The sequence below is a fragment of the Pinus tabuliformis genome, chromosome 6 (assembly GCF_031772625.1).
Source record: "Pinus tabuliformis cultivar Carrire ecotype Pingquan chromosome 6, CPIR1, whole genome shotgun sequence".
Taxonomy (NCBI): Eukaryota; Viridiplantae; Streptophyta; class Pinopsida; order Pinales; family Pinaceae; genus Pinus; species Pinus tabuliformis.
Window position 1 is genome coordinate 42,377,905 of NC_142292.1, and position 26,972 is coordinate 42,404,876.

The following is a 26,972-nucleotide window of genomic DNA, read 5'->3' on the forward strand; positions in this document are numbered from 1 at the left end:
ATGCGGATTAATAACACCCGCATCCGGGTAAAAAGTCAAACCAATTTATAGTATATGGGAATAAGTAATTAATTTTTATAATTTTAATTAAAAATAAATTTCCAATTTACATTCTATTTTAAATTTTAAAATAAATTCTAACACCCCACCTTCGAACCACAATTTTTTAAATATAATTCTCCTTCATTAACATCTCCACAATTTTTTAAAAATGATTCCCTTTCATTAGCATTTCAATAAAGTGTGTTTCATATGTCCACAATTTTTTTAAACATATTCTGTGTCATTAACATTTTAATAAAGATTATTCATATTCTATTAGAATTTGCCCACAATGCATGATGCGTAAGAGCCAAAACAGTGAAACGTTCCGGAAAAGTGAACGCTGAAGTCAGCGAAGTTCCATGTTGAATTTCGTTTCAATCCAGTTGAACTCCTTCCTCGGAAATTTTGGAATTCCTCTTCATACTGATCTCCTCTTCCATTGTTTCCAATGGCTCAGATTCATGTTGTTGCTATGGGTTCCCAACAGCACGTCAGCAGAGAAGGCATGCCCATCCTGTTTCTGCACAAAACAATTGGCAAAATTTGTGTACACAAAAACATTTCAGGGATTAAGACTGTACTTTCCCAGAGCCCCCTAAGTGGAGGATCAGTCAGAGTGCGGGCACCCAATTCCAATTTATTTATGGTGGCTCCTTCCAGAAGGGATCAGGTGTTGCTGGCTGTCCATGGCCAAAAAGCAGACGCAACTGGGGCTGTAGGAGGTAACATGAAATGAGTTTTCATAACATATGTTTGTACTTAAAGGCATCTGTTTAACAGCTCTGAAATGAAAAATCACGACTTAAAAGAAAAGAAAAGAATCAGACACACGATCTCCCTGGATTTCAATAATTGGGGTATTCGGGGCTATGTTAAGTGTTTTGTTGTGTTTTAACGAAGAGCTGTCTCTACCTTGCCTTGACAGAAGATAATGACCAAAACTTGAAGTTTTAAGCTAAGAGTTCATTTTGCTTTGTTTTGACAGAAGATAATGAACTCAAACATGAAGTTTTGAGCATGCAAGACCAGGATGATGCAGAGCTCACTGTTCCAGTTTTCTCGCTTCCCAAGGTTTCTCTCAATCCCATTTAGGAGTTCTGAGGAGCATAATGAGTTCATTGTTTCTCACGGCACCATTCTTTTCATCAAAGTTCATGTTCACATTCTGCTTTCTGGAATTAGGTCGCTGTAAATATTTTTACTCCTAGTTCTTTTACAGTTTTTAGCATATATAATTTCCAGAGGACCTGCAGCTCCCAGGATTTTAGTAAAATATCAATTCAATTTTGATGTCATTTGTAAATGGATACCCTCTTTCCAAATGGTGCTCTTTTAGTTTTTATTATGTATAATTTCTAGAGGAACTACAGATTGTAGGATTTCAATAAATAATCAATTCAATTTAAGTGTCTCACAGTTTGTAAATGGATACCCTCTTTCCTAATGGTTCTATTTTAGTTGCTCAACAGTTGTTTTAAATAATTTTAACTTATAAAAAATAGCTTACAATCTAGAATAAAAATCAGGCTTTTTCGAACAACAATAAAAAGAGACTACAATTTAGAACAAAATTCGGACTTTCCAAACAGCAAGCCAATTTTGAATGAAAGTTTCCTTTAAGGACTCTAAGCTTCTTTCCACGAGGCCCTCTTTGCTTTCTTCATTTTGCTGTCGAATTTCTCATTTCTCTTTCCATCTGCCACTGCTTGATGCATCCCAAAGCTGTCATCCTCATAATGAAACAAACTACCTGCAAAAAATGAACATACTTCACCATTGAACTAAATAAATAGAAGAGAGACTTGAGGAAGATGCTATTTTTCAGCGAAAGATAACCATAGTTAACTTGCGTAAGCATAACTTGAGCGATTCTGACCAAGGCAGTTTGCCCAAGGCAAGCCAAACATACAGTAGTGAAGTTCAAACTCATACAATTACACATAAGAAGATTCGGATTTCAAACCATCCTATCTACACTTGTAAAATCGTTCTGCTGAGATTCAAAAATCTCCCATTCATTCAATTCAACAGCTTCCTTAGCGAGAGCATCCACTTTCTTATTCCAAATCCTGAAGACATGGTGAAAGGAGATACGATAAAAAAACATGAACCAGGTACTTTGTTTCAGACACGTTATCACCGAGAAATGGGTTTCTAGGAGTGTACTTACCAGACAAGAATTTAATAACCATATTTGAATCTTATTGTTTCTAGCCTTTGAGATCCCAGGCATTTGAGGCCAATTCATTTTACCTTGGCCTCTACATAATCATTACTGTTTGATCCTAAACCTATGTAAAAAAAATCGTCTACCTTGTTTCCAGAAAATCAAAGTTGTGTTGTGAAAATCACGAGTTTTTCCCTAAATGATTAAATCGGCAATTTTTTCATTTTGAAAAAATTGTGTGTTTTCCCAAAAAGTTGTATTTTTTGTATATACCCAATTTTTTTTTTTCGTCTAGTATATTCTATGTACCCTCACCGATTTAATCCCAATCGGGATTATCACAACATTGAATCAAACCACCCCCTACAATCCTGGATTTCTATGTGAAGCTCCTTCAAAGAGTAGAATAGGAAATTCCTAATCCCAAGATAGAATATCTTGCACCCATGTGATTGAATCTTTGTTTTCTTTGATCCAGTCCTATAAGAAGTTAGAACCACTCCCTCACCCACTTTTTTCCACCTGGTCATAAGATTGATAGAGAGAGTGTTGAAAATGCAACAAGAAAATCCTAATTTAATTTTGTCATTGAATTAAATTAGGAATGAAATTGTAATTCCACATCAAAAGACAACTTGTACGAGTTAACTAAGTTAAATTAACTTAGTTGACTCAGTTAATTCGAGTTGAGGGTCTAATTTCAGTGATGTAGAGTGTCCCCTACATTATGGGAGCCCTGGTTGAGTTTATTTTGAGTTGTAATTAATTAATTCAGTTTAACTGACTTAAAGTTAGTTAAACTAGTTCCAACTGATGGAGGAACTAGTAGGAGGTCAGACAATGGGGTGCTGCTTCATGTGTTCAACTAGTTAACTGATGATTCACTCATAAATAACTCATGCATGTCAGATTTGAGAGTTACCGAGTTGAGATTGGAGTTCAGAGACATTGTACTATCGGTTGTACAATCATCCAAATTGTATCGGTGGTGCATGTAGTCAGAGGAAGGCCTATGAGGATTGTGCAATTCATATTGAGGAATTCCCCTAATTAATAGGGGGCTAATTCCCAAGGAAACAACGCAAGGAAATAGGGACATGGGCAAGCAGAAAATTGGTTAAGTATTGGCCTGGGCTTGTCTACGAAGCTATGAGACAGATAAAGATAGTGCAGAGGTTGCTCGGGCTTGAGCAAAGCATTGTAATTTTCTCATATTTTCTGATTATTGCAATATACAAATAGTCGGGGTTTTTAGCTGTGGCTTTCCCTAAGAAATCATTGTGTAATGTGTTGATTGAATTCTTTTTCTTGTATGCTTTGTGATTTCATGATCGTTTAATTGTTTCCGCTGATGAGTAGAGTAGATTCAAGTCTATTGTTTTAGTAAATTATAATTAGTAGTTTGAATCTACAAGGAATTTCTACATGGTATCGGAGCATAAATCACTCTAGAAGAGGAGAATACGAGTTTGTCTTTTGTAGGTGAAATCAAATTTGCAGTATCATTCTTCAGAGTCAGCAGGATGTCGTTCTACGGATTGAGACTCGAATATGCCCTTGAGGGTAGTTCGAACTATATTGCTTGGAAGGACATGATGGAGGCAGTGTTGGAAGACAATGGGCTTAAGGAATTCATAGACAAAGATATTCCTAAGCCTCCAACAACTGATGCTCAAGATCTGGCAGAGTGGAGAAAATGTGTTGCAAAGGTGAGAAGGATCATACTAGAAGGAGTTCAAGATCATATTGTCTCGAACCTCCACGGTAATCCAATGTGGATGGCCTTGACAGACCTATTTCAGATGAACAATGACCACAGGAAGCTGGAACTAAAGGACAAGCTCATGAAAATCAAGATGGAGAAGGGCGACATAATACCAAAGTACTTGACCAAGTTCACCCAATGTCGGGATGAACTTGTATATGTTGGTGTGATAGTTGCTAAAAATGATCTAGTCAGCCTAACACTTCTAGGCCTTCCCAAGAGCTGGCACATCTACCAGGATTTGGTAAATGGGAGGGAGAAACTACTAGAGTGGGAGTGTTTGTGGTCCAACTGTGAAAATCCTATCACTGCAGCAACTGATTTAATTTTTCTACTTATTCCACAATAAGTTATTTATGAAATTACTTCAATAAACATTAAAATAAATATTACTGCAGATATCACACCGTAATACAGAAACAAACATATGCACAAGCATTAACACATTGACATAGGTATTTTGGACAACAGTCCTTGGAAAACCCAATGTGGGAAAACTGGTGCAGCAAGGGAGGATTTTATTATTCAACAATTTTTCTATACAATAGAGTGCCAAATTGGCTTACCCATAAAGAGAAATAATTCTCTAGCACTTTTCCCAATCCCAGCGTCAACCCGGCTAACCTCTACGTGTTTCTCAAACCCTCTGCGTCAGCCCCTGCTTGACTGCGTCAGCCCTAGGCCTCTCTGCGTCACTCACGCAGACCCGGCAAGTGACTGTGCAATCTTCTGCTACCTTTGCGTCTGCCTGAAAAGCCCTGCATCTGTCTCTCTTGCCTCAGCGCTGATCTCCAGTGGCTGATCCCGCCTCTCTGCTCCGTACTTGCTGCCTCCTGACTTCTCACCAGACCACTGGTTCAATTTCTTAGCTAACTCCACTCTAGAAATTGAATTGACTAGTCTCCCTCAGTGTCTTCTCCAAGTGACCCTCAAGCCTCCTCTTATACTTTTCTCGTTGACAAATCAACGGCCAAGATTAAGTCCCTAATTAACCGCTAAGATTAGATCTGGCGTGATCCATGACTTTTGGACCATTCTAACACAGTTTTATATTAATACACAAAAATATTTTATTTTCCTTAAGTTTAGACTTAAGGACTCTATTAAAAATATTAATTATTTTAATATCTCCCAAACTGTTTAGAATTTGCCCAAACCCTTTTTGACTATTGGAGATCTCATGTGCCTTAGCCTCTCCACCAATTTTCGTGGCTAGAGCACATCCGATGCTACCCCAAATCAACACTCCCTCTTAGTGAGGACTGTGTTCTAGTAATATTCCTCACTAAGTATCACCCTTATCATCTGGCATCGGTCCCTGTGTTGATGCTAAGTCTCCTTGCCCAACATCCTATGCTCTGCTGCATCCTGTACTACTGCCCATGGCTCTGCTACTGCCACTGCTGCATCTGTATGACAACTCCCTCTGCATCCGTGTTGCTACTGGTCCTTTCTCCCAACACTGCATCCACACTGCAACTCCCTCTGCGTCCTTGCGGTTATCACTCCCATTTCTGCTACTGAAATAGGTTCTTTACCATCCCTATCTTTTCCCTAAAGTAGTCAAATTTTGTCCTTCCAAGGGCCTTGGTGAGGATGCCCGCCACCTGTTTTCTTGTAGGAGTGTAGCTCAACCGTACGGCTCCTTGTTGGACACAGTCCCTGAAAAAGTGACACCAGATATCAATATGCTTCGACCTATCATGAAACACTAGATTCTCAGAGAGCTTGATGCAACTCTAATTATCACACATGATCCTGGTCGCCTCCATATTCCTTCTGAATAGGTTCACAAGCAGTTTTCTAAGCCATATGGCCTCACACGAAGCTGTGCTTGCCGCCATATATTCTGCCTCAGATGAGCTCAGAGCCACGAACTTCTGTTTCCTACTGCACCAGGAGGTCATTCCTGATCCAATGTTGAAACAGTACCTAGAGGTACTTTTCCGATCCACTGAACTTCCTGCCCAATCTGCATCAGTAAATCCACTCAATATGATATCCTTACTCCTGGTGTACAAGAGTCCATAATCGACTGTTCCCTGTAAATACCTGAGAACATGTTTGGTTGCTGCCCAGTGCGCCCTCTTCGGTTCCACCATGAACTGACTGAGGGTGTTGACAGAGTAGCAAATGTCTGGCCTGGTATTGACCAAATACATCAGGGACCCTATGAGCTGCCTATATAGGGTGGGATCGACATCCTTGTCTTTTGATGCATCAATCTTCTTCCAGTTGGTGATCATTGGCGTAGCCATAGGTCTATAGTGCTCCATCCCGAATCTTTTCAGGATTTTTGTAGCATACCTCCCTTGCCCAAGGAATATTTCTCCCTTCTGCTGCCAAACTTCCAACCCTAGGAAGTAGTGCATTTGTCCCAAATCCTTCATATTGAATTCCGTGGCTAGATTCTTCTTGCAGTCCCCAATGAGTCTAGATGATCCAATCAGAAAGAGATCATCCACATACAATACTAAGATTAGCTCGTTCTCTACAGCCAGATAGTAGAGATTTGGATCTGCGTCACTCTTGACAAACCCCATCTTCTACAAGTAGCCATCTATTCGACCATACCATGCTCTTGGTGTTTGTTTCAACCCATACAAGGCTTTCTTCAATCTGCATACATGAGACTTTTTCTCATGAGTTTCAAAGTCCTCTGGTTGTTCAATGTATACCTCCTCTTCTATTACGCCGTTCAGAAATGTCGTTTTGACATCCATCTGATGGATCTCCCATCCCATTTGGGTTGTAAGAGATATCATGGTCCTAATAGATGTATACTTGGCTACCGCGGCGAAGGTCTCCTCGTAGTCAATCCCTTCCTTTTGAACATACCCCTTAGCCACAAACCTGGCCTTGTATTTCTCAACACTGCCATCTGCAGCGTATTTGATCTTGTAGATCCATCTTGAACCTACCACTGATCTGTCTTGAGGTCTTGGCACAACCTCCCAGACATCATTTACCATTATGGAGTTGTATTCCTCTACCATCACATCTAGCCAAATCTGATGTTGATCTGCCTCCTTGAAACTGGCAGGCTCTCCATCTTGAGCTACTAATGCCTGATATCTATCTCGTTGTTTTTGCTCCCTCTTATTGTTTCTTGGCACACCGATGAAGTCCTCTGAATATCACAGAATTTGATGAAGTTCCCTACTAGTTCTTCCTCTGCTAGTAGGTGCTTCTGTTCGCTCCTCCTCCTCATCCTGAGAATCTTCCTGTCCTGAAGAAGAATTCTTTACTTCAGTTGGTTGAAGAGGCTTAACCAACGGCTCCTCTTTCGACTGCTCCTCGGAAGGCATCTCGCGAGATCCTCTGAAAGCCCTGCCCTCCATGAACTTTACATCTCGTTGTACTACTACCTTCCTGCTCCTTGGAAGATAGATTCTGTATGCCTTAGCATTCTCGCTATATCCTACCAGATATCCTTTTTCCGCAGTCTGATCCAGCTTCTTCCTCTTTTCTTCTGGTATGCGGCAATATGGTAGACTCCCAAATATCCTGAAATGACTAACTTCAGGTGTCTTCCCTGTGAAGACTTTCTCTGGAGTAATCTTGCCCATTGCCCGATGAGGAGTCTTGTTCTGAACATAGACTATTGTGTTGCATGCTTCTGCCCATAGGAATTTTGGCATATCCTGATCATACATCATGGCCCTAGCTGCTTCTACAATAGTCCTGTTCTTTCTTTTTGCTACCCCATTCTGCTTCGGATTATATGGAGCTGTCCACTCTCTTCTGATGCCCTCCTTAGCGCAAAAATCAGTGAAGTCCTTATCGACGTATTCTACACCATTATCTGAGCGCAAAACTTTTATTTTTCTTCCTAGTTTGATTCTCCACTAGAGCCTTGAACTCCTTGAATCGACAGAAAACCTCATCCTTGGTTTTCAGAAAATAAATCCAAGTTTTCCTTGAGTGGTCATCAATGAAGGTAAGGAAATACTCGGCACCACTGAGAGCTTTGACGGACATAGGTCTGCAGATATCAGAGTGTATCAATCCTAGTACACTCTTGGCCCTGTGTTTGCTCCTAGGAAATGCTTCCTTGGCATACTTTCCTAGAACACATCCCCTGCATACATCATCTCGTTCCGTACTTAGATTCGGAACTCCTGTTACAGTGTTCCTGAGAATTCTCAGAGCTCCATGGTGCAAGTGACTCATTCTTCTGTGCCATAGTTCGTTCAAGTCCTTGTCTCCATGACTGCCTATTAGTGCCATTGGTGATTCTAGTTGCAATCTCTACAACCGATTACTTTTCATCCCGATCTGCACTTTCTTTTTCCACCTTGGGTGTTTGACGTATACCTTCTCCTTGATGAAGTAGACGTCATAGCCCTTGCCTTGTAGTTGCGACATGGAAAGTAAGTTCATCCCTAATCCTCGTACATGCAGTACATTTGTAACACAGAACCGTTCTCCCGATTCTGTTTGAAAAACTATCGTACCCTTCCCTACTGGAGTACACTTTGCTTTGTTCCCCATGGTGATTTGAAAGTTCATCTTCTCTTCTCGATATTTTGAGAAACACTCCCTGATTCCCGTCATATGCCATGCAGCACCACTATCTATATACCATACTTCTGATGATGCAGAACTAGTCATACACGCCACTTCTTCTTCCAGCCTGGAAAGCCAACATAGAGAAATCAAAATCTCTTTCTCTTGTGCAATCTTTTGAAAATCTATGTGAGTCCCCTAACGTGGATGCCTCTGCATCGTGGTCTCAACCCATAACTGATTTTCCCTTTCTGTCTCTGATTACTTGCTCTGATACCATGTGAAAATTCTATCATTGCAGCAACTGATTTAATTTTTCTACTTATTCCACAATAAGTTATTTATGAAATTACTTCAATAAACATTAAAATAAATATTGTTGCAGATATCACACCGTAATACAGAAACAAACATATGCACAAGCATTAACACATTGACACAGATATTTTGGACAACAATCCCCGGAAAAACCCAATGTGGGAAAACCGGTGCAGCAAGGGAGGATTTTATTATTCAGCGATTTTTCTGTACAACAGGGTGCCAAACTGGCTTACCCACAGAGAGAAATAATTCTCTAGCACTTCTCCCAATCCCAACGTCAGCCCGACTGACCTTTGCGTGGCTCTCAAACCCTCTACGTTAGCCCCTGCTTGAATGCGTCAACCCTGGGCCTCTCTGTGTCACTCACGCAGGCCCAACAAGTGACTGCGCAGTCTTTTGCTGCCTCTGCGTCTGCCTGAAAAGCCCTGCGTCTACCTCTCTTGCCTTAGCGCTGATATCCAGTGGCTGATCCTGCCTCTCTGCTCCATACTTGCTACCTCTTGACTTCTCACCAAACCACTGGTTCAATTTCTCAGCTAACCCCGCTCCAGAAATTGAACTGATTGGTCTCCCTCAGTGTCTTCTCCAAGTGACGCTCAAGCCTTCTCTTATACTTTTCTCGTTGACAAATCAACGGCCGAGATTAAGTCCCTAATCAACGATTAAGATTAGATCTGGCTTGATCCATGACTTTTGGACCATTTTAACACAATTTTATATTAATACACATTAATATTTTATTTTCCCTAAGTTTAGACTTAGGGACTTCATTAAAAATATTAATTATTTTAATATCTCCCAAACTATTCAGAATCTGCCCAAACCCTTTCTGGGTATTGGAGATCTCATGTGCCTTAGCCTCTCCACCAATTTTCGTGGCTAGAGCACATCCGATGCTACCCCAAATCAACACCAACTTGGTGCAAGAAGAGATTCGGTGGAACACCAGAGATGGATCCTCATCTAAGCATGATGATGAGGAGAACTGTGCCTTAGCTGGAAAGGCAAAGAAAGGGAAAGGGAAGTCATCCCATTCCAAATTAGATTCTAGTCAGGGTGGCAAGAAGGACTTGTCGAAGATTAAATGTTTTCACTATCATGAGCTGGGACATTATGCCACAAAGTGTTCGCACAAGAAGCCCTTAGGAGGAGCGGCAGGTGAAGCTCTTGCTTCACAATTCGAGTTGGATTTCACCCTCATCGCTTGCATGGTGACATCGGTGATGGGTAGTGTGTGGTATCTGGATAGTGGAACCTCATTCCATATGACCAACAACAAATAATTCTTCAGTGACTTGGAGGAGAAGGACCTCCAGATGCACATCGAAATGGGAGATGATGGAAGGTATAGCACAACTGACATCGGTACTGTTACTTTTCAGAGGGAGTCTAGTTCTCCTCTCACATTAAAAGATGTCATGTATGTTCCGGGTCTGAAGAAGAATTTGGTTTCAGTTGCTATGTTGGAGGACTATGGCTACGATGTGATATTTAACAAAGGAAATATTTTCTTTCGTCACATAGCCTCGGGACAAGTGAAGTGGATCGGAGTTTGGGTGAAGAACCTCTACAAATTAGATGTAGAAGATTGTGTTGCTTTGAGTACAAAAGCAGAGAAGGTGCAGAGCCGAGACATCGGTGAGTTGTGGCATAGAAGATTAGGCCATTTGCATCACGGAGTTTTGAAGATGATGTAACAGATTTGTACAGGACTTCCCAAGGGTGCACTAGAGTAGAGAGATACATGCAAAGGGTGTACATTGGGGAAGTACACCAAAGCCACCTTTCATGATAAGGACAATCGAGTGCAAGTGATCCTTGAAAGAGTTCACTTAGATGTGTGTGGATCGTTCTTGACAGCCTCCATGACCAAACAGAGGTATTATGTAATATTTGTAGATGATTTCTCACATAAGTGCTGGGTTTTCTTTATGTAGAAGAAAGATCAGAGGTTCTCTAAATTTTGTGAATTTAAAGCACTTGTTGAGAAAGACACTGGCAGGAAAGTGAAGGCTCTTAGGAGAGATAATGATGGAAAATATGTGTCGAATGAATTCAAAAACTTCTGTGCATTAGAAGGCATTCAACGAGAGTTAATAGCACCCCATAACCCACAACAAAATGGGGTGGCTGAAAGGAAGAACAAAAGTATCGTGGGAGCTGCACGGGCAATATTACATGATCATGGCCTACCATTGCACTTGTGGGCTAGTTGACACGTAGTGGTCAACATAATGGCAGGTATCTCCATTTGATCTGGATTTCACTATTGTGCAGGATTTTTTTTTTTTTTTTTATGATTTTCAGGCGTTCGGGGAATTTCTCGGCTGAACCAACCAACTCCCGGATTGCATTTTCTGAAAGAGCCTAGCGAGTTCTTGATCACGGGCTTATCATTTGAATTTTTTTTTTTTATGAATGCATGAAGGGTTTTCTGAAGCATCTCACATTAAGCTTAAAATTCTGAAAATATCACTGTGGATTATTGACAAATCTGGCTGCTTAAGAGTCGAAAATCTATAAATATTGTAAATTTTTAGCTGGTTCTTAGGGTTTCATTTATTTTTTTGCATTTTCAAGTTCTGGCTGTTTGTTTTCATTGTTAACAGGCTGTAGGTTACAGGTCTGAGGAGAAATTTTTGTTTGAAGCCAGATCTAGGCCCTGGAGGGTAAGATCTGGCCTCAGGATCAATTCTTGCAGGTTTTTTGCCGAAGAAATTCGAGACTCTCCAAGCAATTTGTCTGCTGGGGTTTCATTTAAAATTGCTTTCCAGGAATATCAACCAGCAATCTTGCAGTCCAAGGGTTTTAAAATCATTCATTTTCAGATTTTTTTTTTTTTTTTTTAATGAGGGTTTCAAGAAATCTGAAGCAGAGTGATCTAAAAAAAAATTAATTAAGATTTTAGGGTTTCTGGTGAAATTTCTACAGGTTGATTGGCTGCCTGGTTCTTCATGAGTAGAAGAAAATTTCGAATTTGTTTTTTATTGTTGTCTTCTAGAGAATTTCAGAATTATTCTTTACTGTCTAATTTTGGGTTTTAAATTCTTCAAATCTGGAAAGAAAATTTTCAAACAGAGATTTGGGAAATTTCTGGGTCTGTTATTGCTGCCTGGGGTTTTAGTTTCGTTGTTGCAAATTGTAGGAATTTACAGGGTAAGTTCGACGGAAAGAATACCAAAAGGACACCGCTCACAACCAGATCTCAAATCAATACACCAGTATTTTGACGTGGTTAAAACCCTCAGAGTGCAAGGAGGGAAACAGTCCACGGCCTGTCCCAACGTGGGTACTACAGGCAATTTATTAATCAAAGAATGAAAATTTACATAAGCTTCTCTCATACATGGATTACCCGAACAATGACCCTCCATGCGCTTTAAATAGAACTCATGGACCAATCGGGTGTCAAGCCACGGATCAAGTGTCGGTAATACCGAGGTGAGAGTGAACCGTCGGATCACTACATATCGTGACCGTCGGATTGTAAGTTACAAAATGTACAACGGTAAAGAAACACACTTTACCTAACTCTAACCTAACTCTATACTAGACCAAGTTGAACTTAACTATATCCTATGTGTCGGAATATCCTAACATCCCCCCTTAAGAACAACTTGGGATAGGATTGAAGGATTTACAAATATGACACAATAGGAGAAGGAAGGAGGCACTAGAGCCTATCCCCCCTTAGTGACAACTTCCTGAACTCCAAGCATATATCGAAGTTTAGTGAACTTCGCCTCTGTGAGAGCCTTTGTGAAGATGTCTGCAACCTGATCATCTGTTGGACAATATTGCACTTCAAGAACATGGTCATGAATGAGCTTTCTGATGAAGTGCATGTGTAGTTCAATGTGTTTGCTGCGCTGATGCTGGACTGGATCTTTGCATAGCTGAATGGCACTTTGATTATCACACCAAAGTGTGGTTGGATGCTGCTGCTCAAAGCCAAATTCTGATAGGATCTGACGAAGCCACAAGGCTTCCTTACTAGCTTCCACGGCACCACGATACTCTGCTTCTGCTGACGAAAGAGAAATGGCAGCCTGTTTCTTACAAGCCCATGTAATAGGTCCTGAACCAAGAGTGAAGACATAACCGGCAGTAGACTTCCGATCATCAGGGTCACCAGCCCAATCAGAATCAGTGAAACCAACTAACAGAGGAGCTGCTTTGGCACTGTAATGAATCCCAAACTGTACTGTACCTCGAACATAACGAAGTATTCTTTTAGCTGCTTTCCAATGACTTTCACGGGGGTTTTGCATAAAACGAGCAACAAGGCCAACAACAAAGGAAAGATCAGGACGAGTATGGGTTAAATACAAGAGTTTTCCGACAAGTTGACGGTATAAGGTAGCATCAACTTCAGGAGAAGTACAAGAGACTGAAAGTTTGACTCCAGACTGAAAGGGAGAAGGGGCTGGCTTATAGTCTTCCATGTGAAAATGACGAAGAATATCACAAGCATACTTGGACTGGGAAAGGAAAATACCCTCTTGGGATTGCAAGACTTGAAGACCGAGAAAATAGTGTAAATGTCCTAAGTCTGTCATTTCAAATTTCTTTTTAAGGCTGGTTTTCACATGGTTTATAAGGTTGGGATCACTACCAGTAAGAATAAGATCATCAACATAAAGAACAAGGATGATAAGAGAGTTGCCCACTTTCTTGGTGTAGACAGTATTGTCAGAATGACACCTAGAAAAGCCAGATTCTAAAAGAAAGTTATCCATTTTGGCATACCAAGCCCGAGGAGCTTGCTTGAGGCCATAAAGGGATTTCTTAAGTCGACAAACAAGGCTGGAGTCTGTTTGTATGAAGCCAATGGGTTGTTCCATATAGATTTCTTCCTGCAAGTCCCCATGCAAGAAGGCAGATTTAACATCCATCTGATGGACTTCCCATTTTAAAGAGGCAGCAAGGGAAAGAACAAGGCGGATAGAGTTCATTTTGGCAACAGGGGAGAAGGTTTCAGTGTAGTCAATGCCTTCAACCTGTGAAAAGCCCTTAGCAACGAGACGAGCTTTATGTTTATCAACTTTCCCATCTGGTCCATACTTGGTTCTGTAAACCCATTTACATCTAACAAGTTTGCGTCCCTTTGGTAGAGGAACAAGATCCCATGTATCATTTGTCATTAATGAATGATATTCTTCATTCATAGCTGCTTCCCAATGTGGATGGCCTGAAGCTTCTGCAAAAGTGTCAGGATCATGATTTACTGGAGCTTGAGCCAGTAAAGAAGAGGCTCTTTCAAACTGAGAACGTGTACGTCGCTGATCTGTAGGATCACCGGCAAGATCACCTGCTGCATCCCGAGTAGCACGGACCCATCTTGGAAGTTGAGGATCCTGAGAAGGTGGGGGAGGATTATCATCCTCGCTTTCATCATCTGAAGAAGAAAGGTTTTCAAAAGTAGAAGAGATAGGAAGAGGTGGCACATCCGCCGGACTAGGCTCGCAGGCCGATTTATTTTCATCAAATTTTACATCTCTTCTAATGATAACATTTTTGGACTTAAATGGAATAAGTCTATAACCTTTTACATCTTCAGAATATCCAACAAAAGTACATTTCTCACTCTTAGGTTCTAAAGCTTTATGCTTTTCATCTGGAATATGGGCCCATGCTTCACTTCCAAACACACGAAAGTGACTTACATCTGGTTTAATGGAACTCCAAGCTTCTTCTGGAGTGATATTCTCTAGAACCTTAGTAGGAGTGCGATTGATTATATAATTTGCACAATTAATTGCTTCGGCCCAAAAACTAAGACTGAGTCCTTTAGATTGCAGCATACAATTAGCCATTTCCTTTAAGGTGCGATTTTTCCTTTCAGCTACACCATTTTGTTGTGGAGTGTATGGAACAGTATGTTGCATTTGAATTCCATTTTCGGTGCAAAAGTTGATGAATGTGTTTTTAACATATTCTCCACCATTATCAGTTCTTAGCTTAAGAATTTGATGTCCAGATTGTTTTTCAACAAAGGCTTTGAAGGCCAAAAAAGTGTTAAATACTTCGCTCTTGAATTTTAAGAAGTATACCCAAGTGCGTCTGGAGAAATCATCAATGAAAGTTAAGAAGTACTTGCAGCCAGAGAATGAAGCAACAGGAAGAGGACCACATAAATCACTGTGCACAAGCTGTAAAGGGGCTGAGGCGTGCCAAGAGGCACGTTTGTCAAAACTGTCCCGATGATGTTTTCCGAGTACACATCCGGAACAAACACCATCTCTGCAAGATACCATAGGAAGACATGTCACCATATTTTCTTTGCATAGATGCTGAAGGGAGCGATAGTTTAAGTGACCAAATCGCTCATGCCAAAGTTTGCTCACTTCATCATTATGAGCAACAAATACTGAGGGAAGATTGGATGACCCAAAGTTGTGAAACTTATACAACCTTTTGGAATCATCAGCAAGACCAGTAGCTAGAATCTGTTTAGGATCTTTTAGATCCTTGATTACAACATCATGAGGTGAAAATTCAACAATTTTACCTTCACCTGAGTGAGTTATCTGATAGACAGATAGAAGGTTGCAGGATAAGGTTGGAACACATAATACATCATTAAACTGACCATTGTCTAGATGAACAGTTCCAGTCCCTACAACATTAAGAGATCTATCATCACCAATATATATATTTTTGGTGTTACAATCATTTAAAGAAGAAAACATGGCTTGGTTTTTGGCCATGTGACAAGAGGCTCCAGAATCAATGAGCCACTCATGAGAATGAGAAGAAGAAGAAGATACATTTAATGCATAACCAGACTGAGATGATTGACAATGAGATGCAGAAAGTGCCATTCCGGAAGTTGAAGTTGAAGTAGGCTCCACATGGATGTTATGTTTCTTCATTGCGGCTTCCAAGGCTTCCATCTTCTTAAAGCATTTAGATTCTAAGTGGCCATCTTGATTACAAAAGTTACAATGTCTATCAGTCTTCTTCCATTTGTTTTTATTGGTCTTATCATTTTGCTGAAATGATATTTCATTTTGAGGCTGAGATGGTTTAGGACCATTCTTTTGAGGATATGACTTCTTAGGATTCTTTGAATTTGGTTGCTGCTGGGCGGCTAACGCTTTCGTGGAAGAGTTTCCAAGATTAAGAAGACCAAGGTGTAAGAGTTTTTCTTGTTCTCTTATTAAGGAATCACAAAAGGAGTCAAAGGAAGGGGCCTTGTAGTCTTGTCCTTGACAAATGAAAGCTTCCCTTGTAGAATGGAAAGTGGAAACAAATACAGAATAGGCTGGTCCCAACTTAGTAAGGATGGAATAAATAAGGTTACCATCTTCTTTCTTAACTTTAACACCTTCCAAGAGATATCTAAGGGTCTTGAATTTGGACAAGAAATCTTCAATGCAAGAAAAATTATTAGGATCCAAAGTAAGCAGCTCATTTTCAAGTTGATGGGCTCTAATTTCATTTTTAATCCCAAAAACTTTAGCAAGTTTTTCCAATGCTTCATGAGGAGTCTCAAGTCCTGCAATGTGGAATCTAAGATCAGGAGAAATAGACATCCCTATCAAACCACGTGCTTGATCTTGTCTATTTTCGCATTTTGCCGCCTTGTCTTCATCTTTTGGTTTCTTCTCTTGGTTTGTGGCTATTCTGAAGAGACCTTTACTTCTAAGTAAATCTTCCATGTATTCTACCCATTGGAAGTAGTTAGTGCTGTCAAGAATGACTTGGCATGGACTTTCCATTTAAAAAAAAAACTAAAGCTGAAGATGCTGAAAGTAAGTGTTCCAACGGATAGATCTCGAAAAAATAGGCGGTTTTAAAAAAAACGGCTTTGAAAAAGGCTTCCGGATGAAGAAGTTATGGCTTTTTGAAAAAAAATTGTTGACGTTGCCGGCAAAGTGCGCGAATGTGCGGGAATGAAAAAATCCGCCCCCACAAAATGGAGACTTGAACCCAAGACCTCTACTCTCTTAAAATAGCTTTGAACCAATTGATCTATACAAAAAATTAGAGAGAGAGAGAGAGAGAGAGGGGGGGGGGGGGCCTTGGTTTGCGTGCTTGCCTTGAGAAAGCTCTTTTTCCCTACAAAACACAAAACACAAAACCCAACACGAATATGCAAAGAAAAACGAACCTTGTGGCTCGAAGTTAGCTTTAGCCAAAAAACTAGAAATTTTAAAAAAAAATCTCAAAGTTAGCTTTAGCCGAAAAACTAAATATTTTTCTCAATGTTTTTGATTTTCCGAGATCACACTAAGGTGCAGGGAAAAGAGCATACGCATGAGAAAAATCCTTCCTTTCTGTTTCTGATTTGCCCAGATCGCACAGAGTCGCAGGGCAAAGAGCATACGCAGAAATGAAAGGTATAGATCCGGTTAAAAAAAAGGCTAAATAAACTGAGACCGAAATAAGCAGAGAGAAAATAACAGTAAACTGCAAAAGAAACACTGTATACCTCCCGATCTGAAAAATGACGCAGCTAGGGCTACCGGAAACCTTTTCGCGTGAAACGAAAGGGGTTCCTCACTGGAACAGATGCTCCGAACGCAACAGAGCAGTCCTCTCGGCCCGAAAGCAGTCAGAAACAGCAGATCTAGGAAATGACAGCCGCATGCAGTTCTACCGGCTTCAGATTTGGATCACCAACGGACGCGGCCCTCAAATAGCTCTGATACCATGTAGGAATTTACAGGGTAAGTTCCACAGAAAGAATACCAAAAGGACACCGCTCACAACCAGATCTCAAATCAATACACCAGTATTTTGACGTGGTTAAAACCCTCAGAGTGCAAGGAGGGAAACAGTCCACGGCCTGTCCCAACGTGGGTACTACAGGCAATTTATTAATCAAAGAATGAAAATTTACATAAGCTTCTCTCATACACGGATTACCCGAACAATGACCCTCCATGCGCTTTAAATAGAACTCATGGACCAATCGGGTGTCAAGCCACGGATCAAGTGTCGGTAATACCGAGGTGAGAGTGAACCGTCGGATCACTACATATCGTGACCGTCGGATTGTAAGTTACAAAATGTACAACGGTAAAGAAACACACTTTACCTAACTCTAACCTAACTCTATACTAGACCAAGTTGAACTTAACTATATCCTATGTGTCGGAATATCCTAACACAAATAAACCCCCGCTTCATTTTTCCATCCCCTCCATGCCTCTCGAAATTCGTCCTCACCTGCACACATACAACAGCAAGCAAATCTGCATTTCTCCACTCGCATTTTCCTCCAACCATGCTACCAACTTCACGTAGCCTTATACGCTGTCTATTCTACGCTGCCTGCTCAACCCTTTCACTTTCCGCTCCATCCTCTACCCTCAGCGGTCTCCACTCCATTCCCACGCAGCGATTTCATTTCCTCACGCAGCCTTCAACGCTGCCATTCCTCACCCAAATGCTGGCCCCATCTGCGTCAAAACTTCCAGCTAGCTCGAGCTGCTGCCACCACCCACGTCGACCTCCTTTGCTCTGAGCTGCATATCTTCCTTTCTTCCTACCCGCAGTCTTTCCATCTGCCTGTGATTTTTATCCCCTCTCCCTTCCACGTTTACCTGCTCCGCAACCCCTCTTTGCAGCGTACCCTCTGTCCAGCTTGCCCTCCTCTTCGTCTGTTGAAACCTTCATTCCATACGCACGTCCAAACCTGCATACGATCAATAAAACTGGCCTTCATTTGTTTTATATACGTTTAAATTTCATTTTGTTTAGTTTTTTTTTAATTTAGAGTTAGGCTTAACGTAAGTCCTCCTTTTTCTTTTATTTAGTTTTGGTTTTATTTAACTTAGTTCTTTTGGTTTTTTTTCTAAATTTAAATTTAGTTTTATTTCATTTTGACTTTTAAAAAATATATAAAATTTAAAAAAAGGCTTAAAAAAAAACTTTCTTTCAAGTTCCATTTTTCGTTTATTTTTTATTTCATTTAGATTTAAACTTTTAAATTTAGAAAAATCATAAAAGGGGAATTTTTTTTTTTTTTTTTTTTCTTTAGTTTAGATTAAATTTTAAGTTTTATTTAGTTTTTTAGATTTGAAATTTTATTTAGATCTTAGATTAAAGTTTAGTTTTATTTTTTTGATATACGTTAGTTCATGTTTAGGTTTATTAAATCTTTGTTTTAGCTTTAGAAATAAATTTCCTTTATTAGAATTGATTTTATTATAGTTTAGGACTTTAGAGTATTTGTAAAAAAAAAAAAAATCCGCTTAGTTTTAGATTTTTATATATATATATATATATAATTTTTTTGTGTTTTAGTTTTAAAAGTCAGAACTATAAAAAAATTATAAAAAATATAAAAATCTCTCATAAAATATAAAAAAGCATGAAAAGTTTTCTTTTAACTGAGATTAGATTTTTATTTGATTCAGATTAGTTTTTTTTAGATTTTTGATTTTAGTTTTATTTCAAGCAAAGAAAATCATAAAAAGTTATAAAAACATAAAAAATCATAAATGTTTAAAAAAAAAAAAAAAATAAATAAAAAGGTCCCTTTAGTTTAGTTTAGATTAGGACTTTAATTTTGTTTTATTTCAACCTTTTAAATTAAAAAATATAAAAAAAAAATAAAATAAAAGGTTTCTTTTAATTTAGTTTGAGTTTTAATGTTATTCAGAGTTTAGATTTAAAGTTTCATTTAGACTTTAGTTAGCTTAGTCTTGTTTTATTTGAAAATATAAAAATATTTTGGAAATTTTTTGCTAGTTTCAGTCTTGGCTCAGGGATTTGTCATGTTTGCAATATATCTTTTCTGCTGAGGCTAAAATTTTGATGTGGGATTAATGTTTATCATTTTCATGTGGTTAAATATGCTTGAATGATCATTTAAAGATTAGCTATATGAATGTGATCTCTGGTTAGCATTTAAAATTACGTGGTTATTTAAAGCACTTAATCTTTCGAATTTTAATTGCTGGAATATTGTTAAGACATTGAGCATTTATCGATTATCTCGCATTTGGCAAAAGTTAACCTTTGTTTGAGTTATTTGATGGTAAATGATTGTTAATGAGCTCATATTTCTGCAAGCATTTGATAAATAATCATTCAGTCATTAACTCCATAAGGCACTGGTCTATTAACTTAATAAAATCAAATAAGTGCTTGTTTTCCCTCGTGTCTCCCAACCCAACTGGTCCATAGTTGGTCATCCATTGTCCCATAGGGTCTACCCCTCTTAGCCGCGGGAGATAGGTTTAAACGGAGAGATCGGGGATCAGGGTGACAGCCCCCGGTCTGAGCGTTGTCGTGACAATCTGTGTGACAACATGGCTGAAGCATGCAACACAGTTGTATATGTGTAGAACATGAGTCCTCATCGGATTCTTGGGATGAGTACACTAGAAGAAGCTTTATCAGGTAAGAAACCAGATGTGGCACACCTTAGGATCTTTGGTTCATCAGTTTACTGTCATGTTAGGATACAAGGAAAAAGCTAGAGCCAACAACTGAGTTGGGCATATTTGTGGGGTACACTGATACACCTCACAACTATTGAGTGTACCTGCCATCTCACAGGGTGATAGTGGTTTGTAGAGATGTGAATTTCGATGAAAAGAAGGCCATGAGATGTTCCCTTGTGTTGGCTTATTGGGGCTTGATCCAGGTTCAGAGTTGATTTAGCCTAACAAATTCCGGTACTACTGGCCCTTTTGGCAACAGTTCGTGGAGCGCAGACTGAGTTTTCACCCGAAGTAGTATGGGAGGGTGCTAGAACCAGGTTTCCACACCCTGGATATGTTTGATGGTTTCAATTGGTCTACAGTTCGACCCTACGCGCATGTCACTACGCGCACTTACCCGTTCCTCACAGCCTGAGATGTTGCCTTTGCGCAGCCCTACTCGGGGGCCGAACAATGTTATTACCCAAGTCCTTACTAGTAATCCAATATTAGTTGATTAACTTAGCTTATTTGTATGCTTTCAGTTATACTTAACAATATTCACAATTCATACAAGTGCGCGCAGTAAAGAAACAATATATTCGCAAATGATATCAAACATGTAATAACTTAGAACAGATACATAGAATTGGTAACAAAACCTTTCTTTATTAATCCATTTTCTGATTACAGACTCAACTCCACCCTACGCACTCAGCTGCAGGGGTCCGCGCACTCAGCTGCGGACTCTACGCCCTTAGCTGTAGAGCCTTCTCCTACTCTATGACCCAAAATAGACTTCGCACTTCAACTTAATCTCTAAGACCTCTCCTGCCCATCCTCTCTTAGCTATCTTTACAACTTAGAGCCTCGCTTTATTTATACAATCCCATGGTCCGGGGACCATGGGTAGGCCGACATTACATTCAAAACTTAGGGCAGACAACCCTATGACTCTAACATACATTTCACGCCCACATTTTGCAGAGATTTACAATCATATCAAGTCAAAACTTGGGCTTTGAGCCCCAAAACATGCCTTGGGGGGATTCCATGCCCAACACCTTGCGAGGGAGCTTCAATTACAGGTAGATGAGGAGCTTTTAGCTCCAAAGGAAGAACCTTAGGATGATGTGGAGCAACCACATGCAGAGGAGCAAAGAGTGGAAGCACCCACTTATGCAGAGACTTCCAGAGATGGAAGGAAGCACACCAAAGAGGCTGACAGATTGATGCATGATGCTAGAGAGAATGTGGGAGCACCCACATCACAGCGTAGATAGAAGAGGTCACTAAATCGGTACACTGGCTACATGGCTCTGATGTCGAGATGTGTAGAGATTGAGCCATCCTCATTCGAGGAAGCCATGCAACAACCGATATGGGTTGATGCCATGGTAGAGGAGTATGACTCCATTATCAGAAACAGTGTTTGGGAAGTGGTCTCAAGACTAGCAGACAAGTAAATGGTGAGTTCCAGATGGCTTTACAAGATAAAGCAAGCAACAGATGGGAGTGTGGAGAAACACAAGGCTAGATTTGTGGCCAGAGGGTTTTTTCAGGTGGAGGGAATTGATTACGAGGAGACATTTGCTCCAGTAGCAAGATACTCTTCAATTAGATCTATTTTAGCACTTTCAATGCAGATGGGATGGAAAATACATCAGATGGATGTGAAGACAACATTCCTCAACGGAGTGATTGAGGAAGAGGTGTACATTGAGCAGCTGGAAGGATTTGAGACCTTCAACAGAGAGTTGCATGTGTGCAGACTCAAGCGAGCGCTGTATGGATTGAAACAAGCACCCTGTGCTTGGTACATTAGAATTGACAATTATTTCACCAATTTGGACTTCACCAAAAGTGAAGCAGATGCAAACCTTTACCATGTTGTGGTTGAAGGTAAATTGTTGATTATAGTATTATACGTCGATGATTTAATTCCAATAGGTGATGAGAAGCTGGTAAAATCTTGCAAAGAATATCTTGCAAGAGAATTCGAGATGAAGGACCTGGGGCTCATGCATTATTTCCTTGGTATGGAAGTATGGCAAGGAGATGAGGAACTGTTTGTCTCTCAGGGAAAGTATGCCAACGAGATATTGAAGAAGTTCCACATGGAGAGCAGCAAACCCATGGAGATTCCTCTAGCAAGGAATTGGAGGAAGGAAGATGCTACTTTAGGCGAAGTAGTGGAGGCTACTATTTACAGGCAGCTTGTGGGTTCACTTATGTATTTGGTGAACACATGACTAAACATATGTTTTGCAGTTAACCAACTTAGTCAAGCAATGGTTAAGCCAACCAAACTCTATTGGAAGACAACTATGTTGATTTTTGATAGCATCGGATGTGCTCTAAGTCTCAAATTTTGCAGGGAGGCTTGGGCACATGTATTCCAAAGAACCCAAAAAGCGTTTTGGGAAATTCCACCCGGAGATAGTTTTATTAACATAATTAAGTATTTTTAATGGGACCCTAAGTTTAAACTTAGGAAATTAAAATAATTAATGGTTATTAATCTAACTGTGGGTGTAACTTCTAGAAGAAGACGAGGATCAAGCAAAAATGATCTTAGCCATTGATTAGCTTCTAATCTAGGTCGTTGAATGTCAACGAGAAGATTATTTAAGGAGGCTTGAGGGTCATTTGGAAGACACACAGAGAGTTGATCAGTCAGATCGAATTGCTGAAGCTAGAGGCAGCGCAGTGATTTCGTAGTGATCACGCAAAGAGGGGCAGAGAGATTTTTGGCTAGAGGATCTTCTCTGGAGCCAAGAATACTTAGCAGAGAGGCAGAGAGACACACAGAGGAGGCAGCGCAGTGCCCAAAGAGGGTGACGCAGAGCTAGGAAGGGCTCACACAGGGCCCACACAGAGCAGTGCAGAAGCCTTCCACGCAGAGGTCCGAAATTTGCTGAGGAGGTTGACGTTCTGAGCTGAGAGGGCTGGAGTCAGCTCTTGAGAGCAAATCGATCCAGCAAAGAGGTGACACAATGCCTTAGAGGCTGATGTAGGTCCACGCAGTGACTGCGTAGGGGCATCACAAAAGTAGTCGGGGACTTATTGGTTCAGTTGCCGGATCAACTGGGACTTGCAATGTAGAGTGAGGTAATCTCACTAATTTCTTCTGCTGAGTGATATTCTCTGTACTAGATTGCCAGCAAGGCATCCAGAGATTGTATTTAGAAATAACTTCTACTTAATAATAAAAACCCTCAGATCTGTTGCACTGGTTTTCCTGTACTGGGTTTTTCTGGGGACGTTTGTCCAAAAACAACTGTGTCATTTGTGTTGTATATTTCTCTTGTTTAGTTTCTTGTTTCGACGTATTATTTTAAATGGTGTAGGCTGCAGTGTATGTATTTCAATGTTTGCCGTAGAAAACTGCAAATAACTTGTTCATGTAAATTAACAATTAGGAGAAATATCATCAGTTGCTGCAGTAAGGATTCTGATTTAGGATTTTTCACATGGTATCAGAGCAGTGTAGGTGAAGCAAGAAGAATAGTGCCAGAGAACCCAATGATGAGCAGAGAAGGAGATCAAATAGCTACAGGAGGTAGCAATTTGAATCCCTAGAGGGATTGCGCAGTCCAAGCCAGGAGGGCTGAAATTTCGAGGAAAGTCTCTCTCTGAGTGAGTCGACAAAGAGGAAGGGCTTCCAGATTGAAATTTTGTGGTGCCAGAGGGTGCATCATAGAGCCTCAATGTCAGGAAAGAGTTGGTGGGATGCATTTTTTTCAGTAGGAAAATTGCTGGGTTGATAGACGTCAGAAGAGAGAGGAGAAGCACAGTGAGGGATTTTTTCCTCAGTAGACATCCCGCCAAGAAGTCCGTTCCCTTATTGGCTGAGCAACAATAGTAAAAAGTAGAGAGGAGCAGTTCGACATTTTCGTGGTAGAGATGGCAGCCAGTAGACTGAGAGAACGGGACAGGTTGGATGGGGCATCCAACTATGTGATCTGGAAGGCAAGGATGTCGTGCCTTCTGGATGAACATTTTCCCAAGGTCCATGTCGATAGCATGGTGGCTGAGCCCGCGGATCTAGATCAACTGAAGAAGTACAAGGGAGAAATAGCGAAGACCAAGAGGATGATCCTTGATGGAGTAAAGGATCACGTAGTCTGTCACATCGCCAGTAGAGGGACTGTTAAGGAGATATGGGATGCCTTGGCAACGTTGTTTTAAGGATCTTCCAAGCAACGAAAGATGTACTTAGAGCAGAAATTGAGATCTGCACAGATGCAAAAGGGGTAGCGCATTGATCCGTTTCTCACAAAGCTTCAGGAGACCCGGGACGAGTTAGCAGCTGTGGGGTCTACACCTCAAGGTTTCAAGATGGTGAGACTGACCCTAAACTCAGTCTCAAAAGATTGGCAAGTCTTTGTCCAGAGCATCCTGGGCAAGGCAGCTTTGCCAGATTGGGATAGTATGCGGGCAGCTCTCAAGCAGGAAGAGCTGAGGAGAGATCTAGCCAAGTGTAAGCTCGACGAAAGCAGCAGCAATGGGTCGAAGCCCAAGGAGGAGGAAGAGAATGTAGCCCTCGCATCCAAGGGGAAGTAGGAGCAACGGGGGTGGAAGAAGGATGTCTCAAAGATCAAATGCTTTAGGTGTGGTGCAATGGGTCAATGCGCAACACAATGTCCTCTCAGGAAGAAGGACAAAGATGAGAAGCACGATTTGAAGGTTGCACCCACGAAGATCGAGGATTTTTCCATGACAACCGAGATACCTCGAGGAGGGAGGTGGACTGATTTGGAGATGTAGTTCAAAGAGCTATAGATGGGAAGGATTCTTAAGGAGCCCACCTCTCGAATCAATTCTTTGCTATGGGAGCCCAGATCAGAAGTAGCAGGATGGACCAGTGTCAGTTGGTGCAGAGGAGTGTTGGAGTGACAAATGCAATGGCTAGAACGCCATGTCTAAGCAGCATAGGGCAGAGTTGCAATAGTGCAAGGAGGCACAGTGCAGTAGCAACAACAATGCAGTGGCTTCAAAGGGATAATGTGGGACTAGCAGCAACCAGATCTTCAACATCGAGATGCATCTATGTTAAACACTTGTTCAGTAATTTGGGATGTTTTTCCATTGCTGATGTAGTAGCAACAACAATTTGTAGTGCAGGGGCAGTGGGCAGTGCCAGAAGCAGCACGAATGCAGAAATTCAGAGGGAGATGTAGTACGGATGCAGTGTTGACAGTGGCAATGTCAGCAACAGTACAGTTGCAGCAACAACGTAGTAGTTGGTGGACAACATGTCAGACATCAGCAGCGCAGAGGATGATGTTATGAAGTCAGGGTGATGCTTCAACTGGTTGCATTGCTAGAGCACATTCCTTGCTAAGAGGGAGTGTTGATTTCTGGTAGCATTGGATGTGCTCTAAGTCTCAAATTTTGCAGGGAGGCTTGGGCACATGTATTCCAAAGAACTTAATAAGCGTTTTGGGAAATTCCACCTGGAGACAGTTTTATTTAAATAATTAATTATTTTTAATGGGACCCTAAGTCTAAACTTAGGAAATTAAAATAGTTAATGGGTATTAATCTAACTGTGGGTGTAACTTCTAAAAGAAGATGAGGATCAAGTAGAAATGATTTTAGCCATTGATTAGTTTCCAATCTGGGCCGTAGAATATCAATGAGAAGATTATTTAAGGAGTTTGAAGGGTCATTTGGAAGAGACACAGAGAGTTGATTAGTCAGATTGAATTGCTGAAGCTAGAGGCAACACAATGATTTCATAGTGATCATGCAGAGAGGGGCATAGAGAGTTTTGGTTGGAGGATCTTCTCCAGAGCCAAGAATACTCAGCAGAGAGGCTAAGAGACACACAGAGGAGGCAGCACAGTGCCCAAAGAGGGTGATGCAGAGCCAGGAAAGGCTCACGCAGGGTACACTTAGAGCAGCGCAAAAGCCTTCTCCGCAGAGGTCTGAAATTTGCTGAGGTTGACGTTCTGAGTCGGGAGGGCTGGAGTCAGCTCCTGAGAGCAAATCGATCCAGCAAAGAGGTGACGCAGGCCCATGCAGTAACTGCGTAGGGGCAACGCAAAAGTAGCCAGGAATTCGTTGGTTTAGCTGCTGGATCAACCGAGACTTGTAATGTAGAGTGAGGTAATCTCACTAATTTCTTTTGCCGAGTGATATTCTCTGTACTGGATTCCCAACAAGGTATCTTGAGATTGTATTCAGAAATAACTTTTGCTTAATAATAAAAACCCTCAGATTTGTTGCACTGGTTTTCTCAGATTGGGTTTTTTCGGGGACGTTTATCCAAAAACAACTGTGTCATTTGTGTTGTGTCTTTCTCTTGTTCAGTTTCTTGTTTCAGAATATTATTTTAAATGGTGTAGGCTGCAATGTATGTATTTCAATGTTTGCCGTAGAAAATTGCAAATAACTGGTTAATTTACATTAACAAGTAGGAGAAATATCATCAATTGCTACAGCAGGGATGTTGATTTGGGGTAGCATCAGATGTGTTCTAACCACGAAATTTGGTGGAGAGGTTGGGGCACATGAGATCTCCAATACCCAGAAAGGGTTTGGGCAGATTCTAAACAGTTCAGGAGATATTAAAATAATTAATATTTTTAATGGAGTCCCTAAGTCTAAATTTAGGGAAAATAAAATATTAATGTGTATTAATATAAAACTGTGTTAGAATGGTCCAAAAGACATGGATCAAGCCAGATCTAATCTTAGCCATTGATTAGTGACTTAATCTCTGTAGTTGATATGTCAACAAGAAAAGTATAAGAGATGGCTTGAGGATCACTTGGAG

The 26,972-nt window shown here is 40.6% G+C and overlaps 1 protein-coding gene across 2 annotated transcripts in view; it reads left to right on the top strand.

Moving 5' to 3' along the window:
- Positions 1 to 321: 321 nt before the first annotated feature.
- LOC149257128 (D-amino-acid transaminase, chloroplastic-like) overlaps positions 322 to 26,972 on the top strand; it is a 109,028-nt gene continuing 82,377 nt past the window's right edge. The window contains exons 1-2 of one of the 2 annotated variants that reach the window (XM_089413627.1): positions 322 to 767; positions 1,031 to 1,116. In XM_089413627.1, the coding sequence (XP_089269753.1) occupies positions 494 to 767; positions 1,031 to 1,116 (360 nt within the window). In that variant the 5' untranslated portion in view covers positions 322 to 493. The remainder of the gene's footprint in view (positions 768 to 1,030; positions 1,117 to 26,972) is intronic. The other variant, XM_089413630.1, reaches the window with a different exon arrangement.